This window comes from Toxotes jaculatrix, chromosome 1 (assembly GCF_017976425.1).
Source record: "Toxotes jaculatrix isolate fToxJac2 chromosome 1, fToxJac2.pri, whole genome shotgun sequence".
In the NCBI taxonomy this organism is placed as follows: domain Eukaryota; kingdom Metazoa; phylum Chordata; class Actinopteri; family Toxotidae; genus Toxotes; species Toxotes jaculatrix.
Window position 1 is genome coordinate 18,973,125 of NC_054394.1, and position 20,476 is coordinate 18,993,600.

Consider the following 20,476-nt stretch of genomic DNA (forward strand, 5'->3'; position numbering starts at 1 on the left):
TCTTTCATCAAATAATCTTTGTCATCTTCTGCCTCAGAAACACTCATCCATGTTTTCCTCACATCAGGTCATCCTCCAGCATGTCCAAAACCCCGCCACCCATCTCCTCACTCATAGTTATGACCACTTCACCCCAATGTTGTCTCGTTCGTTCAAAAGGGATTTTTTTTTTTTTTTTTTTTTTTGATGAACAAGCTGAACTGAAACTATCTGCTCATCCCTCAGTTCAGTTGAGCTCTTGGTCTGCAAGCGAACGTGCAGGGACACACTCACACAGAGGCCATTCTTTTCTCCAAGCTAACAGCTAGTTAGCACAAGATAATGAATGGCCTAACTCCTCACCAGGTGACACTTACAAAGACACATCAACACAAATGCACACCTTCAAGTTTCACATTGTTTAATCAGACTTCCCTCATAAAGACAAACTTAAAATGTCAGGCTGGCCTATAAGAAACGAGAGGGTAGAGACTCATCTGTGCTGCTGCAGCTGCTACAGAAAATTCAAGAGGGAATCCAAACCTTTTTAAAAACCTGGTTTCATCTCTAAATTTGGATATATTTTTTAAGAGTTTGTCTTTTGAATAGTATTTACAGTCTCAAGGTGATGTGAGAAGTGTCTCTTTGATTGCCTTTCAGATTTTGTGCACACGATCTCACACTGAGCAACAATACACTGTACACTGTGTGACTTTTCCTGCCCTGTGATTCTGATTGAAGACATTTTTAAAAAGACATTTCCTTTGTGGTTGATGTCTGGTCAAACGGGAGCTTGATGTAGACAGAGAGGAGCCTCTTTGACCGGCAGCATCACCCAACTCAAGACAACAGACAATGTTTCATTCATTTGTCCCGCAGGGCTTTAGCTGTATTTCTCAGTGTTCTGCTACTTTGTATGAGAGAGTCAGATAAGATTTGAGTGGTTGTTATCTGAGACTTAAAAGTTATAGTAAGATATCTGATATCTGCTGTTGTTTCCTTTCCTTATATTTGTCTGTTTCCACTGCAATTTTTTTTTACCATTTTTAATTTAATCTTATCTAACAGTGTTTGTTCCCAATTAACTGATTATGTTTGAATATTACCTCATATTGACTTGCTTAACCACCGTATTGCAAACTATTGTAAGTATGAGGAAAATCTACTAAATGACAGCTGCATATTCTATTTTGTGTTGTAAGGAGGATAATTTTCTCCTCAGAGGAAATGTAAATGTTCAGATAGATTGTAGATTATTTACTCCGGGAGCCCTGCGTGTCTCCTCGTTTTTGGAGATTTGTGTTTGACTGTTTAAAAGGGTGATTTGCGTGAAAGTGCTAAAATAATGACATTATATTTTTAGATTCATCTCGTCCCAGCTTATCTATTTTGTCATCAACTTTCACAGCTTCTGTAATTTCAATGCAATTTCAGGCTCTGATTGCTCTGTTGCTTGAATGCCAATCATTGTTACTGTATAACTTGTTTTCTGTTCTGCTTTTCCTGCATGTAAGGAAAGGTCATTTAATGCGGAGAAGGAAAAAAAAACAAAGAAATGAAAAAGTTACAAGGGGTCAGTAAACAGATTGCATTTCACAGAGAGGGACACAGTAGAGTGTAGGGACGTCTGCCTCTGCATTACTGCCTTTTATAAAACAACACTTCACGTCACTGCACCACTGTGCTGTGAGGTAAAACTAAAACCAATTAATTTTTTTTTTCTCTTCTCTTGAAAAATATCCTGCATCTTCATGACTGGGGGACATTTTGTCTGAAATTAGTCGGATCGCGAGCTTTGTGTTGAAATTCTTTCTCAAAATTAATTTTTAAAATTAAAAATGAAATAAAATTTTTTTTAGTGAATGTCTCCATCATGTTAGTAATACACCTTGTATCCACAGAACTGTTTGTGTACGTTTGATATGATGACACTCAAGATTTGCAAAACGTCTCTGAGATGAACCCCTTCAGCAAGTCACACATAAATGTTCCTGCTCATGACAAAACTCACTGAGGTGAACTAGCATGGTACCACCAGTATTACTGTCCTGTCTTTTTTTAACTTTTAAACTTGTGCCATTTATCATTTAAACAAATATTTGAATGTTTAAGCACATTAAATTCTTTTTCAGTGACCTGTGGACTGATAGTAGCAATAACTGAATTTTTGGCCATTTGAGGGCAGCAGAAACGATTTATAAACATCTTCTGTAGTGTTTCTATTAAAAGATTTTTGTTCTGGTGTGTACAAAAATAACATTTCTTTTAAAGCCGGAGGGCCATCTTGTTGTGGGGAAGCTAGAGGAATGATACTTTCCACAGCTCCATAAAAAACACAAAACATAATCTAAACCCATTTTCACAAAATGGGACCTCTAGGTTTTATGGTGAACCGCTTAATCACACATTAAGCAGACATTTTCAGATGCAAGGTTTTAATTTATTTGGAGTCCTGATTCTCACCACAGGGTGAATGTTACCAACAAGGTTGGCAACCAGCTTGTGAACATAGTAGAGATGGTGAGAACCAAAGAGAAGAAGAGGATTTGTGAGAAAAAAGTTTATGGTTGAGGACACAAGAAAGAATTGGTCTTCATATTTGCATTTCCTTTTAAATGTAGTTTGAGCAGGTGGAAAAGCAGCATCAGTTTTACACCAAAACAGCACTGCACAACCACTCAGCCCACCGCAGAGCGATCAGGTTCATTCAGAGACACGAAAGCATCAAACAGAAAATTTTAAAATATATGACTTAGATTTGGTGAACATGAGGTGGCACCTGCTTATTAATAGTTTTTGTTTTCATCAATCTAAATAAAAGTGATTAGCTTTGCGTTCAGTAATTTATGTTATGCTCTGGTGCAAATATGTTTTTTCTTTGTTGTTACTTCACTTAGATGTTTCACTGTGCAGAATGACGTCTATGCAGAGTTTAAAACTTGAAGGGTGTTTAAATATTCATCAGCTGTATGAGTTTCTCTGTGCTCATCTCGAATCTTTTTCACCGAGAGAGAAGGGGGTAAATGTAATTTTAAGAACTTTATTGTTATTTTATTGTTGTATTCTATTCGCTCTGTGTTTTATTTACGTATTTGAACCTTTTTCTGTGGAAAAGCCACATCAGAGACATGAATGAAGCCTTTTCTCAGGTTAAAGTGAAACAAGAAATACGTCCCCAGGAATTTATTTCCTCCAGGAATTTATTTTCCTCAAGTTAAGGAAACCTTTGCTCGAAGTAAACTCAAACTCAAACCTCATTTCGAGTAAAAAATGTTATATGCCGACCAGAACAGTGTAAGCTGTAAAAGTCCTGTTTTTATTTTTCCTTTATGGATAAAGGACGTTTTTATTTTGCTTGTAGACTGGTTTATGTTTTTTGATATATTTTTTTGTATCTTAAAACGTGTGGGGGGATCTTTAAAATTCAGATTTAAAACCCCTATAATTTTTGTACATTGAGAATTATTCAGGTCTAAATTACCAGCTCTGATCCATTCAGAGAGAAAGAGAAAGCAACCTTTTTTTTTTTTTTATCTTTGCCATATTCTGCAAGGTAACTGCATAAAATATGTATATTTTATGTTTTATATGGAATGTTTTGGAAAACAATATGAATAATTGAAACAAAACCTGTTAAATATGTGAAAAATGAATAGCGGGAATGTGTTAGAAAGTCAATCACAGTTTGTAGCTGGTTTCTGAAGGCTCTGAATGAAGAGGCGAAGACACCTCCAGATTGAGATGATAGATAATTTGCTCTTTCCACCTTTGAAATGCTCTCAGCAGTTTCAAGTTATTCATAAAGAATAATGTTGTGCACATGTTAAATATTTAAACCCACTTAAGCACTTTTCAAGGGTCCCCCTCAAATGTTCATTTGCATTGAAATTAAAGGCTTTCTGACAATCAGTGAACCTTCAGAGTGGAACAAATTATCTAAAGTGTGTTGCGCTGAATCTTTTACACAACTCTCCATGTTCCAGCTTCAGCACTAGAACAACTAGAAAATTAACCAAAAATTAGTTTAACCCTGCTCAGAATGACTTTTTTTGGTTCTTATGTAATGGCACACACTCACCTACTGTGTTGGAATCAGTAACTTTCAGCTGCAGATGCTGAATTTTGTTCTTGCCTTTTAATTACCATTCAAACTATAATCCAGGTAGACTGACCATCTAAACCTGCCCTTTTTAATTCAAAAATAACTCAGACTCTCAGTCCAATTTTTAGTCTTTCTCTCTCTCACTTTGATACTTCAAAACTTGAAAGTTTAATTAACCAAGCCAGGTGATAAAGACTTTCATTCAGCATATGAACCAGCTTTTTAGAGTCAAGGACTTTTTTTCTCTGGTACTGCAAAAGCTTTTTTTTCTTCTTCTTTTTTTATAATGGAGGCTCAGCCCTCTGCCCCCAACAGTAAGTGCATTCCTGAACAGTTTTTAACACAACATATGAGTTTACTTTTAAGAGGAATCAGAGAATTATGCTCCATTAACAAGATTTTATTTCAGAAACACAGAGGCCAATACCTGCACACGGAGGAAGACTGTACCTCTGAGGATGTTCATGAGATGCTGGTGGTGCTCTGTTGTAAACCTTTGGACAGAAGCAACTAATGGGTCTTCACTACTACTTTCAAATGTTTGTGGAAATGTAATATAGTACTTGAGTTTGCAGGTCAACAACTGTGTCAGGAAATTTGTTGTTAATTATTGTTTTGTTTTTTATGGCAATTAAGAGAGAGAGAGAGTTTTCCTAGGGAATCTTTTATTTTAAATATACCACTGTAAAAAGAAGTTTTTATATAAAATTACATTTCAGATTATGGTTTTTCGTTTAAAAACAGTTACTTTGGTCAACAAAAAAATCTGCTCTACGCATTTTCTAATCTGTGACCTGCTAAAAATCAGTGAAAGTAAACAAAGGTCAGAAGTCAGCAACAACATATACATTTATTGACTATAAAGCAATACAGCCGCACAAAAGGCATTGCAGGGATCACAAAAGAGCACAGGGAAACATTTGTGACACACTTTTCAAAAGGTCACATTTTATGTAATCACATCATTAATGATGATCAGTATTATAAGTTGTGATCCTCTGTCCTGAGCGAATGAAGTGAGATCCCTCTTGTGTGGCAGCTTCTGAATGGAAAGCAGACATCAGAAAATAAATCTGAATATTTCTGTAAACAAGCACACTATCCATCACTGAAACTGTGTACAGTCACTGAAAGAGAGTTATTTAGAAAATGTATTCTTGAAGTTGTCAAGAATCTTTGAGATCTTTGAGGTAATGTCTAATACTAGCAGTAATATGAATTAATGAAATAGCTGTGGAAAAAAGAGGAAAAAACACAACAATTTTGATCATTTTTTGTTTGCCAGATGAGAATTAAGGGGGGCAGATCTATCAAAAGAAAAAAATTTTAGACTTAATTAAATAAACAGCCTTATATATGTTTATGTAGTTAATGTAGTTAATCTCCTCCTCTTATTCCATAAGACCGCGATGAGATGCTGTGTTTAATGTAACAAGACTTTAAAACATAGTGTGAAGAGATTTACAGGCACATCTGAATATACACATATTTAATTTTATTTATTTTATTCTAAACAGGAAAACGAGCCTCTCACATATTTTGCTCATAAAATAAACTTTTAGAGACCGAAAAGCACAAGAGTATTGTCTAAAGAGCTCGATTAAATTTCAAACATATTCGTGACAATTTAGAGCTACAGAAGAACAAAGTGGAACAGATTATTATCAAAGTTACCTGTCAGTTTGTTGGCTGTCGTAAACGAGTAGAGGTCTTTGTTGTGAAGCACGGTAGTTTATCTGGGACACACTCATCGGCTGTGTCAGTAAGTCAGGCCTTTATTCCAATTAATGTCTGGAACTTATATACAACTATAATACTTATATCTGTGGAAATATTAAGTGGTGGCAGCAGCTTTTCAAAGCGTAATTAATCATCAGTATGTTCTCTCAAAGCAAAAGAAGTACAGACGTCAAGGACTTTTTTAGAAGTAGAATCATGTAACAGCATTTTTTTTAGAAGGATAGAGGTGGTTGGAGGTGGAGGTTCAGTCCTCTGAGCGCTGAATGCATTCCTGAACAGCTTCTAACACAATCTAGATGTATGCCTTCATTTTAAGATACTTAAGAGAAAGCAGAGAAATGCCACTAATGTGTTTTATTTACTGGGTGTTTAGCCCCATTGTGCAGGCAAAACATTAAGTTACAGAGGTCAATGAGCACACATACAGAGGACGTTTCCCTAAATGCTGCATTAAACCTTTGTATATGAACGTTAAGGTCATCAGGAAATTGTAACTGGCTTGTGAGCAGCTCCACTGTAAGCGGGTGGAGTTTTTAAAGACCTCGCTCAAGAGCTCCTCAGTAGTGGTGATGAGGGCATAGACTGTATAAAACATGTACGTAGCACCCGTGACGTCACCCATTGGTTTCGGGGAGTCGGTTTTGTGACCAAACCATGGGCATTTGAAATGCGCCATCTTGGATTTTAGTGAGAGTGTACTTTCCATATTTGCTCTACGGGTCAGCCGGTCGAGAACCCGGCCACTTAGCTCGGAGCAGCCGAGCTAGGCTAAGGCTAATCAGCTAGGCTAACAAGCTAAGCGGCAGCTACACGCAGCTACATCCACCACACAACAGTCCCCAAGTCCGACCGTCGCGGTTACACGGGGTCGGGCTAGTAGGAGCATAAAACAGCATATAACAGAGATCATAATGTTGCTGCTGTGTTTTAAACATGACTGTTTCAGATAGAGAGGTTTAGGTGGAGCTGCAGGTTTGATGGAGTTGTAAATATTTCATATTTACCGGTTTTCACCGCTGCCTCCACCCACTATCCACTTACAGTTACAGCAGCACACAAACCACAGCAGCCGCTGACTGACGGAGCTGCTCTGTCCATGCAATGGACTTTTTAAACAGAAAAATGAGACGAAATAAAATTGTAGCCTAGTATTCCCACAATAAACGGACTCTGAGAGCACGGAACACACTGCAACAGCGTTCCTAACATTAGCTGCTCTGGTCCTCTATCTGTATCAGCAGCGACCAGAAATCGGCATAAGCCAGCGGTAAAATATGCTAATACATGCTAATTAGTGCAAACATCCAGGTAAAATAGTAAGAAATTGACTTACCGAAAAAACTGTAACACAGACTCCTTCGACGGTCGGTTAGTACAGTCTACACTACAACAAGCCGTATTGTCACAAAAACCTATTCGAACATTGTCAAACAAACACGGACACTGCAGCCCCTGTCAAGCGCTGGAGGTAGCCGGAGGCCTCTGGATGTAGCCGCCTAGCTCAGCCGATGCTTTAGCAAAGAGCTAATTGCCAGTGCCTGTCTATGAGCTGTCACTCAACGTAACCACACCCTAATTTGTGTAAGAATTTTTAGCCTAAATAACACTAAAACGGTTGTGGTACAAAAAATGTGTTCACGGAGGTGGAACCTATCAATAGAGACCAAAAACATAAAATTTACCAGGCTGTAAATATGTATTTTTAGGCTGTAAAGTTGGCTGTTTTAACATGGGGGTCAATGGAGAATTGCTCACTTCTGGAGCCAGCCCCCAGCGGCAGCCGAGGAACTGCAGCTTTTTGAACGCGGAAGTGATCCTCACTGCTGAAACCTACAACTCCCCCCTTGGATGAGGGCAACAAGTGCTGCTCCTTCATTGTATCCGTCCTGATTTATCCCTCTCCAATCTTTACACCTCCACTGCCCAAATTTTTATAGGTGAAGGTATAATGGACAGCTTTTGACTTATTCTACAATAACTCTGATAATAAAATGAATGGAGGTCTGAAACAGAGGTACTGGAGATTTTGCACTCAGTTTTTGCTAAAATCACTTATAAAAATAATTTATATGTAACATTAACACAGGCAGAATGGCAGGCAATGAAATGAAATTTAAGATTACCTGTTTTTTTTATTATATTTTTTGAGGAAACTGAAATCACTGCTTTTAAATACTTTTCGAGACCAGCAGATACCCTGCATGTAGGTAAAGAGGCATAGGTAAGTTTGACATTAAACTGAACAACTTTGGTTCCTCTTAAAATACTGTTGGGCACCCAAAAAACACAAGATATCAAAGCTGATGCAGCCGACCCTGAGATAGTGTCTTTTTTCATTCCATGTATTCTTCCCCCTGGGACACAGGTAGTTCAAGAAAATATACATTTGTTGTAAATTGCTGAATTTGACAGCTGAATCTTGACCTTGGAAAAAGTAGCTGACAAAACAAGCTTGCCACAAGGTCCATTAAATCTAGTGGCAGCTCTGGAGCTTTCAATCAGATCTCCTTCAGCAGAGGGATTTGAATTGTGGATTTTTCCATAGCACTTTGAGGGCAACTAGTGCATATTGGCTTTGAATTTAAGTGTTAACTTCATTCTTGACCTTGAAAACAGGTGTTTCTTAAAGTGCGTACTGGAAGTTCTTTCTGCTGAAGGAGATTTTATGATACAGCCAACAGCTACTGAATGGACCTTTACAGAAGTTAGAGATGTTATCAGTCAGATATCACTTAAGTGCATGAAAAAGTTGGAATAAAACCTGATTTCAAGTTTTTTTCTCTTTAGCAGTTTCTGAAAAGACTGAACCGCCATTTAGTTCCACTTCATTATCCGTTAATGAATTAATTATTCAAACTCTGAAATGTAGGCAACAAATAAGAGGCTTCAAACCAAGCTGTTAGTACTTTTTCATTCCTATAACAGCTCGAATATCAAAGACAAAGACTGAAGCCGTTCATTTAGTTGAGTTTAGCCAAACCTCAATGTCACTTCAAAGGAAAATCTTCAATTAGTGCTGTCAATGTTGTTAAGTATGTTGTTCAGTCAGTATCTGCAGCAACATCACAAGTGTGACACACAACCATGTGACCATGCAGGTGATCACCTTCATTCATGTCATTTCTCCTAACCATCCGGTTGTCTTACACACTTCATAAAAGGCTCCAGCTGATGGGAGGAAAAAAGAAACAGAATCTATAACACAGAGAACATACACACATAAATAAAGACAGTCGAATGCACAAAAGTAGAAAATGTTTATGAAAACGAAAAAAAATACTGACATTCATAATAAGAGGATATCTGTATGTAGGCACCACTGTACATGTTACAGCTTGCATGACTGTCGTCTTGTTAAACAGATGTATAACTGTTATATTATTACAAGTCCAGTCAGTGTGTACGAAAACAGTTCTTTGGTATTTTAAAACACTTAAGTTTTAAGCACTGTAAACAAAACCTTTAGTTCAGATTACATGCAGCAGATTCAGTAATTCAACATGGAATATTAGGTAGCTGGTAACAAAACACAAACATCAAAATACATATCCAATCTATCATGCAGTAAACACTTAAAATAATGCCTGAAATTTCTGCAACTATCCTTTTCAAATATTTTTAGAGTTAAACAAAAGACCAAAGTGCTTCATAAGCATCATTAGATAGAGTCTATGTAAATAGGAAACAACTATGTGGCTTCCGGTCAGAGAGGTTTGCAGTTGACCTTCCAACAACATGCTTTAAAATTATGGCAAGAATGGCAAGCACATTCAAACACATCACAGCATGCTCACCAGCTTCTATTGTCTACAGTAAATTTGAAAACATGTCATAGGTCAGTTGTTTAAAACAGAGCTGTTTGTAATGAGAGGAGTGGCAGATTTCATTTTGCCTTCATGGGTTTTCTGGGAGTCAACAGTAGATGGCAGCAAAGTAGAACTAAATACTCAGAGTCCACAGCATCAAACATATCTGTGAGATTTTTTTTGGTGTCACCCATTAAAAAAAGAATCAGTAAAAACAATTCATTAAAGTAAACAGAGTGAAAAAAAAAAAGATGATGAGAAAATTGTCAATGTGCATAAAACACATACCTGCATATATATTAAAAGAAAAGAAGGAAAACCTGCCTGGTGATGAGGGTTAACAATGAGACCAGGCTTTTATCTAATGTGACAGTTTCCTGCTACGTCCACAAGGCAGTTCCCAAAGATAAAGTGCATCCAGTTAGTCAGTCAGTCATAACCTGAGTTAAGAAATTTTAACTGCAGGATCCATTTTTAAAGACTGTGTAAAAGTTTCAGTTCTACAGCAATAATGATTGGACATTTCAGCAGTCTCAAGTCTTTAATGCACCGGCTGTGGCCTGTTTTGTTTGCATTTTAACTATTAATCTATTCATTTAACTTATTCTAACCCTACAAGAACTGTACAGTTTCCGCATCTAACCACTGCAAAATTATGTCGCAGCTTTCATTATTTGACAAACTGAACTAACTCTTATAGTAAACTGCGAAAAGTTGCACGGGCAACCTACAGTGTCTCTTCTTTGGCTGATGCACAGATACATCCAACACACTGGGAGCAAATCTAACTACAGTATCATCATAACAGGCAGTAAACATTAAAAAGGTGCTTGTGCCCAGCCACAAATGATAATATGATGAGAACACTCCGTCTAATATGCACCTCAGCCACAGATTTAATGGCATTTGCAGTGATGTTCAATATTAACAGATGGTGTCTGCTTAGTGTCTAGATGAGCCTGTGCCCGATATGCTCCTGCAGCCACAGCAGTAGAGGCTGTAAAGAGCTCGGCCCATCAGGCACAGCCTCTGTGTACATCTGTAGCAGTACCTCTTGTAAAACAAACAGCAGGGGCAGGCTCATGCTCAGTAGCTCATACAGGAATGTATAGTCCTGGGCGTTGTCTCTGATGTGGCCGGCGAGGGCCTGTGCTGTACTACGCACGCGACAGGACAGATACCAGGGGGCATTACACACAGTGCGAGTCACACTCAGGGGCCAGCTCAGCTTTTTCCTTATGAACGAGCTGAAGGTACCTGCTGCGGGTTGACTCTGCACGTCCTCTGTGCTGCTGGACTGGGAGCTGTCTCCGTTAGCAACACATTGCTCCTGAACTCCAGCCCCACAACGATTCTAAGACAGAGGATGTGAAAGACAGACAAGTTAGACTCTTTACAATAAGTATTGTTAGAATAGCTGGGTTTCAGTCACGTGATCATGATGACGCACGTAGGCGGAGCGATTTCTCATGGAGGGTAGGAAGTAAGTTACATGTCAAAGCCAGTGGAGGAAATATCAGCAGAGAGTCCGTACTGTACGGTATTAGATCCCCAGCCGAGACGGAGATACACACAATTAATCAAACAATATGCTGGACGTGACCCGTACCTCATGAAGATGAGCGAGTTTTTAACGGACGTTAAAGATTTGCCGACAATCGAGGCTGTTGAGATCACCAATTATCTCGTACTTATTATACGAAACAGCAAATGAAAGCCTACAGGCATATAACTGGAGGCATATAACTTTTTTTGTGAGCGTGTGGGTCCACAACCTTGATATCAAACGGCTCCAAGACAATAATTGTTTGGTCTTCGCCAGGGTGAATGTTTATTCTTATACTGGTTATGTATGGCTAGCAGCTAGCAATAGCGGCTATAATGTCAACAAACACATCTTACAGGGATACAAGGGGGTTTATTTGTCAGTTACATAGAAATACTAATGTATGACATGACAGCGAAATAGTATTTGGACTACTGAGTCAACGTCTCCTAAAACGCGAGGGCAGCCAACAAAGTCCCAATGCAGTCCATATTAGACTACCGGCAACTTAATAATTATTACTATGTAAATGAGCATTAAGCCACAACCTAATGATATAAACACAGCCACAAAAACCAAGTGAGCTAGCTAACATACCTTTGACGAAGTGGTCACTGCAGACACGGGCATTAGCAGACTGCTCCTCCCGACCGCAGACGTAGGTTTAAGATCCACCTTTTACTGCGTTGTTCGGTAAGTTTTTTTTATATTTCTCACCTTTGCGGGTGACTACTTTTGGTACCCTATAATAGCTTTATTCTTTTTCTCTATTGGAACGATTTGAGCACCGGTAAACTACACAAAACATCGGCATTTTTCCACACCGTAGATTCTCAGTGTGCCAGTCAGCTAAAGGCTGAAACACTTCCTGCCCTCCATCTAAATGTGGCGCCCTCGCGCCGCTGCGTCGTGACGTCACGTGAAACCCACCTATTGGATGAATAGAAGTTCAAGGTACTCACTGAGCGCAGGGAGAAATTCCTCCGCAGGTTTGTGCCATTGTTGCGTTGATCAAAATGAAGTTTGCAGTACAGTTTTCCTGTAAGATTACAGCAAACGTCAGGACAAAGTACGTCAGCAAAACCAACTTAATGCTGGTGCTTGTTCTCTAAGTGGCTCCACCATTTGAAGATACAAACCCTGTTCAGAGTCGAAAGCATGCGCTCCCTGCCGCAGAGCCGAGCTGCAGGTCGAACAGCGAAAACACTCCCTGTGGAAGTAGAGACCCTCAGTACAGACTCGCTCCACCATGTAAACACGTCTCTCGCATGAGTGACACTTGTCACCCGACTGGGGGAACGCCCGTCGTACCGAGCCACCCTGGGAAACAGAGCATAGTCAGACTGATGATAAGATAAGAGAATCCTTTATTAGTCCCTCAGTGGGGAAATTGCATATGTGATGTGTGATATGATGTGAGCTGTCACACACAGTAATGAATTTAAACTGTCGCTGGCTTATTTTATTTATTTATTTTTTTACCTTTTTTTTCTTCACAAAAACATACTTAAAAGCATTTCTTTATAGAAAAGCCTTTGTGAACATTTAATATGTTGAACCAGGTCTTTATCTCTTTTGTTTTTATCTTTAACTTTCTGTATATTCTCAGTTTTTCCTTCATCCCCTTGTAAAGTGCTTTGTAGCCATGTTAAGAAAAATGCCTTACATATATTATTATTGTTATTATTATCATATTATATAATATTATTATCATTTCTTCTTGCCTCAAGGTCCACTTACTTGCTTTTTCTTAATATCAGTGAGGTTCAAAGGAAGTGAGGTTCTGGAAAACGCTAGGTCAAGAATAAACTCTCATGCTCGACATTTTTTACAATCTTCAAGGGATGTTAATATAACATGTCAGTAAAAGTGTAATAACATCATCTTTTCTTTTTTGTTATGGTTATAAGTTTGCAACATGAAACCTGAGAATGAAATTTGTTGGGTCACATTATGTTTTGCTGGATGTGTAAACTCTTTGTTCAGTTAACTCTTGGAGGTGCTGACATGGTCAGTAGAACCACAGGTGGGTAATAACATGCAGGGAGAGTGACAATGTGAGAAGACAAAGAGCACACATAGACATGTTAACGTTTTTCTTTGTCAGTGTCGCTCCCTGAATGTCTTGTTCTGGCTGATGACTGTTCAGATATCATAGTGGGGATATTTTGAGTTACAGATGATCTGAAGACAAGCTCAACGAGACTCTGTGTCTGGGATCATCTCCAGAGACAGTGAACATCATCGTTACGTTAAAGCCTACAGCCTCAGACTGCTTTCCAACCACTCAGCCAAGAGGAAAACATAGTTTTTAAAAAAAGGCAAGTAATATAATTATAGAAAGGGGATAATCACCAGGTATATGGTTCTACATAGATTTCCAGTTGCTCTTCAGGAATTAAATCTGATCCAAACATTTTTAAAAAATGTATGTACCGTGTTTTTTTTTTATTAAACTAGTGTGTAAGTCCTGCTATAACATGAGGCTGTTGAGCTGGAGCAGGCTGTTTGGGATGGGTGGAGCAGAGAAACCCACAAAGTGCCACCACAAGAGCACACACTTCTGCTCTGTGAGGACTGCTGTTAATTAAAAGCACAAGGGGCAGAAACAGCAGTTAAAAGCAAAGCTCTCATGCAAAACACGATTCCTTTGCATAAATCTGCCTAATATAATCAAGAAGACGCACAAGAACAATGTAACAATGTTTTTTTTTAGCTTTTTTTAAAACAGTTCTTCTTTCTAGCTGGAATATTTCTGTGTGCTGACTTTGGGAAGCGCACAGTAAGTTGACTCTTCACCACTGGGAGCTAACACAACATTGTGAACATACAGTACACTCTCATGCCACTTTATTATATACACATAGATAAAACTAATGCAGTCTAATACAACAGCCCTGCAGTAAATTCTAACTTTGTGGGGTGTTGATTCAACTTTATGGTCATTTTAGAGGCTAGAGTTTGTATTTCATTACATCTAGTAAACTAGCAACTGAGTTTAGTAAATTTGCCTCTACCAGAAACCAGTTCTGTGCATACAGTATGGAAAAGGCCAGTCACCACAGGAAGAATTCAAATAAATGTTTTTGCTTTTTCTTGGTATATTAAAGGAGGGGCAGGGTGTTTGAATAAGAAATCTGGTTTAGGCAGGCAAACATCACAACGGCTCATAAAATATATGTTTAGCTTTATTCTTACTTTGATTAAAAAACATTGAATTATTCTAACAGAAATTCCTGCATCTAAATAAAGTCTAAGTCTAAAAAAAAATCTATGGTGTACAAAATAAAGGACAAAAGAAAAAAACGGTTGCATGCAACGTTTGTGATCCCAAACATGACACATTTCAACATGCAAACAAACACACTGTGAGGGGCAGGTAGTGCAAAACACAAGACCAGGGTGGGGTCACAGATCAAGCTTGAGATGGTCACCTTTAGTACAGCAGAGCTGTCTCCTGAGAACAACCCACTAAGGTGAACAGCTTTTTCCTTTATACTCTTTGTGTGAAACTCTCTAGTCTGTTGTGTCTGAGCTTTTTTCTGCAGGATGACACAGAGCACAGGAACAAAGGAAAAACCATCAGTCTTGCTCCCTCAGTACAGTGAGACGCATTCTTCCACCAACAAATGTGGAGCTTTCTGTGTGTAGACATAATTAGGTAGACTAATATCTACTTAATAAGCTCTACACAATTAAACGATTAAAGACCTTTCTGTTCTGCTTTCTCAATAAGAAGCAGGATTTGACAGCTGAGCGTGCATTGCCGGGAGGAGGACAATAACGTCACTGTGTGGAATGGAGGCTGCCTTATTACGTTAATTTCACACCCCACTTGATGTGGTTACTCATACTGCACTGGAGTAGAAAACTGAGACAGCCACACAGTCCTGGCAGAGAAATCAGAAACAAGTTCAGCCAAAAAATATCAACGTTAATAAATCACGTGGTGAAGTATCAAGTCTTTAAGGCCTAAGTGAGTCAAAGTCAGACTTCACAGCACATTAATTAAAAGTATAATCGTTAAATTCAAGATTAGTTCAAAAGAAGGCGAAGTGCAAAGTTATATTACCTACACAGTGATAATAAGGCCACTTTATTAGCGGAGTTTCAAGATCAGTGTCACTCTTATGTCTCTATGTTAAGTATGGAGTTGGAGCCAAAGTATGGTTAGCCTAGCTTAGGATAAATATGATGACAGTGTTATCATTAAAGCAGGCCTTCAGTGATAACACTGCTAGCCTCTTGCAATGAAAACTTGGAGGGAACTGAACAACATGCAACATTTAGTTAGAGTTCCAAACAAGCCAATTCATTCACACTAAGACTGCAGATGCATTTGTCAAAAAAAGAAAATTAATTGTGTAAGAAGAAAAAGTCGCATAAATCATGACAAATGCAGACAAGCTGCACTGACAAAGAGGTGTGGTGGTGGACATGATTTAAAACTAACCAGCTAACAACAGTAACATAACCCATCTTCAAGGGCTCTGTTTAGTTATTTTGTTGGCTCACTGTACTTTAAAACCAAGTGAAACTGCACACACGTCACCATTTAAAAAAAACTACAAACCTCAGTTCTACACCAAATGACATGATAAGGTGAACAATTTCACAGTGCTGATCTGAGCCAATGCAGGCAGTAATAACCAAAATAGCTTATTTACAGATATAAGCATGTGCCTGCAGCATGGCCCTGGCCGACCTGCTCCACACCGACTCAGTCCGGCCAATAATCCAACTGTGTGTCTGTCTCAGCTCGTGCCAGGTCTGTAGGCCTGCTCTTTCCATTTTCGTCAGGCAGGATAATTAGGGGCTGACTTCACCCTCTGACTGCACATTACACAAGGCTAAATGTATAATCAGGGCATAATATATAATCAGCATTCACTCAGGGGCCTTTCTGGAGATCAGACCATGCAACAATCACAATGTTTTAGCAAGAGGACAGAGAAGAAAACAGAAGAAAGAAGTTAAAGCTATGACAGAGCAGATAGTGTTCACCTCAGAGACATATTCATCCACCTCCCTGAGGCGCTGAAGGATTCTTGACATGAACTGGATTGCAGAGTGGCAGGAGGGAGAAGAAGCAGGGGGGTCTGCACTCTCAGGCTGAGGCTGGGCCTTCGTCTCAGCATGTGTTTGATCAACATGTCTGAGCTTCACTGTGGAAAATGGATGTTGGGCCTGAGGCTGGAGCTGGGGTTTGGGCAGAGTCTTTGGTGGCAGGCGGACTAACTGCTCTGCTGCTTTTCTGATACTGAATTCAAACTGAAAGGGATAATATACAGTGGTGCACATGTGAGCTGTGGCACGTTTGGTTGCTCAACAAGTAGGCAAACAATGAGGAGCTTGAGTTTATTATCTTTCCTTCACTTAGAGGCTGAAGGTCCTTTACAGAACCATACAGGTGGTTTTATATGTTTCAGTCCATTAATCATAAATTTGAAATACTTTACAATGCTGCCAGCCATTTTCAAAGCATAGCACAAGTTTTAAGATTTCTTACTGTCCTGGCAGGCGTTAGTCGTGCCAGCACAGCAGGAATATCAACTTGCATAGGTAATCCATTACAGAGGATATTCTGCCTGCTTTATGTTATGCCAACGTTATGTAATCATGACATGGTAATGCAGTTGCGAGTGGGAACTGTTTTTACAACTTTCTTCTTGGGGTGGTCAAGAACTGACTTTCCAAAAGCTTAGCTCATGAATGCAATACTTTGACTTCAACAACTGCACTTCTGTGTAAGGGGTGATTTTGTCTGGTTTGTTAACATTATTGGGGAAATACTATGTAAGTGTACACTGCACTAGTTTCTAATTATCAGACATAGTTCACGCTATACAGAAAAAAAAATTAAGCACAAATCAAGACGCTCAAACTGGTGACTCTTAAATCTGAAAAACTGGAGTAAAGTTTGAAATGGGATCACAACTATTGGATGTGCTAATGTTAATAAAGTCAATTTACCTTCATGTCAGCTTTACAGCAACTACTGACCAAACATAAAAGCAGCCTTGAATTTACCTCCAAAGTGGTAGTTATATCAAACTTCAAACTGGAGGAAATTAGAAATAAAAATATTTAATGCAGAAGACCTAATCGTTTCCATTGTTCCAGAGTATTCCACAGACGTATTACTGTGCATTCATATTTGTATTTTATTTTTCAATATAATTTGTATTTTAAGTTTCAATCTGGTTTTGTGCTATATTGGTCTAGTTTCTGGTGCTACCTATGACTGCAGTAACACATGAAGGAATCACATACAGTTAGGGTCCAGGAGTGAAATTAGGGTCTAAGTCTGTCATGACTAAAGAATGTATAACCACCGGTATGGTCTGTTAAATATCCAAACTGCTATTTTTGGTAAATAATATTGCTTGGGCTTTAAGCATGGGTGGTATATGTGAGGTATATGTACATATATAGAATGTGCTTTCAACTGTGTGTGTGTGTGCCATATACACAGTTGTTGGGACAGTGAAACAGAATGAGCAAACAAATACTACTGTTTGTACAGTTTGAATGTCGTCTGGCTGTTCCTGACTACCTGTCTCTCAGGAGGAGGTTTAGGTGGGACCGGGGGCCTGCGTTTTACGTGCAGACGCTCAGGCAGGTCAAGAGTTTGCAGCAGGAGGGACCTCTCACAGTCTGACTGAGATTTTGCAGAAAATGTTAGGAAGACGGTTAATAAAAAGGCACAGAAATAGCAAAGGTTGAAAAGATTAAATGCTGGAAATAAAAGATGAGAAGATTTTTGTAGCAATAGCATAAGAAAAGTTTTGTCAGATTAAAACCACAGACGATTGTCAGAGATCCAGCTCACAACAAGGGAAATTTAAAAAATATTTATGATCCATAAAAAAGAGGGCAAAAAGCCATTTTTAACTTTCTGTAGTCAGGAAAGATGCGTAAACTATATGGCTGTAGAAAGATAAACAGATGACAAGATAAATAAAGTATATACATATATATATACTTACATCCTAAAGCAACCACAATGAAAACTACTACTACGGTAAAATAAACCAAAATAAAATCTACAGGCCCATATTAAACAGTGTGTTTTGTTTTACCTGTGTTTTGCGGATGGTGTAGTTGGGTGTGCTTTCAAATTTGGCCAGCAACTGCGTAGCCATTGAGCGGACTTTATTTTCCTTAGGATCCTGTCCCTCTCGCACTGAGGAGCCATTACTGGACAGATTAGTGGCCTAAGGCGAGACACAAAACAGATCTTAGTAAATATGCCAGAAGTCCCACATACTGGTTTCTTTTGTAATTAAAAGTAGTTTATTAACAGACCTCCTCCAAATAACAGAACTTTCGCCTCCTTTTGTAAATGGGGTCTGTACCGTCTGACTTCTTTTCATCCTAAAAGTACAGAGCGAGAAATATAAAATAAATCCCAAGTGAACTGGAAATGGAAGACAGAGAGAGTTCACTTGTTGCAGTACATCAGATTTTAAAATATCAGTGTGGAGTTACCTGTGTTATCCGTTTCCTGGGCACTGTGAGATTGAGCATGTTATTATTACTTCTGACTTCCTTAGATGGATAATCTTCATTGTTTTCATCCACGCCTCTGGACCCTGTTGTATAACACGTGACTGCATTAGACTTTTCACATTTTCCACTGTGCACAGCCATAAATGTCAGATAATAATGTAAGAGGAAAGAAAGTAGTTGTCTGAGATTAAATAATACAAAATACATAAACATTAAATAATCTGTTGAGACAGGCAGCTGTTTTCACGTTGTCAAAAAATCTCTGACTACTGCAGTCCCCATCTATAGAACAATCACACATTCCTCTCATGCCACTGTACTTGACTACTTCAAGGGAAACCAAAAGACATTTAGTACCTTCTCTTTGACTGGAATTATACATGTCAGTCATACAATACATCCAGACACAAAGGAGAAGACAAAAACAGTGTATCAACAACAGGCCTCAGTGTCTGCAACTAATGAAATAGAGCAGTAGAGTAAAGTAGAGCAGAGAGAAGCAGAGAAAAGGAGGGCAGAACAGAGTCAAGTAGAGTACAGCAAAGCTGAGTCAAGTCAAACAGAATCTAGTAGAATAGAATAGAATAGAATAGAATAGAATAGAATAGAATAGAATAGAATAGAATAGAATAGAATAGAATAGAGCAGAGCAAAGTGAAGTGGAGTAGAGCATAGAGTTGAGTAGATACGAGTCAAGCAGAGAGTAATGTGATGCAGAGTAAAGCAGAGTTGAGTTGAGCTGAGTCAAGTAGAGTAGAGAAGAATACAGCACAGTACACAGTGTGTACAGCAGAATAGAGGCAAATAGAGTACCTGATGCAGGCAGAGGTGTTCCCCGGAAGAGCTCATAGAACTTGGACAGATAGGCAGTCATCCTGGTCTTATCCAGCTCCTCACCAGCACTCAGCTCCTTCGCAGATGTGAATGATCGAATCCCAAATTCCCGCTCACTGATGTCAAAAGCCAGCTGGAGGTTTGCAGCATGGTCTTCTTCATTTAATGAAGTCAAATCTCTGAAGGGGCAGGGAATTAAAAAAGATTCAGGCTAAATACCTCATGGTAAAACAGTTAATGTGCCAGCATATATTAGTGTTTCAGTTTTTACGGTTTAATGGTTATATTATTAGTGTAATTGGATTTTCTTTTAATATATTTTTACTTATCACTGTTTCTAAAATTCAGACTTTCAAGTATCACATCTATTAAAGATGTCCTGAGTAATGAGTCGGGAATGTAACAGCGAGGTTTGTAACTGAAACAGAGGCTTTTATCTCTACATGTAGGTGACTCACAGTGAGCGAGTATAAGATCGCATGCACACTGATAAGAAAACATAACATCAGCACAGCGGAATGACTTTTCACAGAAACTTATCTTACGCAGTCAATGTTCAACCTTGTAGAAAAACTTCTTTCTTACATTGCAAGTGGCAGTAAATGCCTTCTAAAGGGAGAAAAGAAAAAAGCTCTGACATCTCAGCCTGCACTGACAGTGTGCAGTCACCATCAGAAATAATGTAAAGGAGAGAGCAGTATCCTAGCAGCAGCACACACAAACTTTGGTGTTACTCTGTAAGTACAGAGGCTCATTCTTTCTTTTCTTTTCCTTTCTTTTCTATGGACCTGCTACCCTCTCCGCTGACAGGCATGCATATGGAGGAGCGGAGGGGAAAAATACCAGTGGTTCCTGGAAACTCGCAGTACCTCACGAAATTGTAGTGGCATGTGGCGAGGTATGAGGGGCAATAATTAAAGACTGAGAGGATATAATTAGATTTGTAAATGTACTAAT

General features: G+C 38.8%; 1 protein-coding gene across 7 annotated transcripts in view; it reads right to left on the reverse strand.

Annotated features, from left to right (window-relative positions):
- Positions 1-4,919: 4,919 nt before the first annotated feature.
- Positions 4,920-20,476, reverse strand: part of mical2a (microtubule associated monooxygenase, calponin and LIM domain containing 2a) — a 36,403-nt gene continuing 20,846 nt past the window's right edge. The window contains exons 13-24 of one of the 7 annotated variants that reach the window (XM_041059297.1): positions 19,499-19,698; positions 18,665-18,768; positions 18,482-18,550; positions 18,256-18,390; positions 17,730-17,834; positions 16,178-16,444; positions 14,608-14,715; positions 12,313-12,493; positions 12,136-12,212; positions 10,885-10,981; positions 8,928-8,989; positions 4,920-5,120 (exon numbers count right to left, since the gene is read on the reverse strand). In XM_041059297.1, the coding sequence (XP_040915231.1) occupies positions 8,934-8,989; positions 10,885-10,981; positions 12,136-12,212; positions 12,313-12,493; positions 14,608-14,715; positions 16,178-16,444; positions 17,730-17,834; positions 18,256-18,390; positions 18,482-18,550; positions 18,665-18,768; positions 19,499-19,698 (1,399 nt within the window). In that variant the 3' untranslated portion in view covers positions 4,920-5,120; positions 8,928-8,933. Of the gene's footprint in view, positions 5,124-8,927; positions 9,017-9,064; positions 10,982-12,135; positions 12,213-12,312; positions 12,494-14,607; positions 14,716-16,177; positions 16,445-17,729; positions 17,835-18,255; positions 18,391-18,481; positions 18,551-18,664; positions 18,769-19,498; positions 19,699-20,476 lie in introns of those variants that run through there. The other 6 variants (XM_041059214.1, XM_041059136.1, XM_041059050.1 and 3 more) reach the window with 6 other exon arrangements.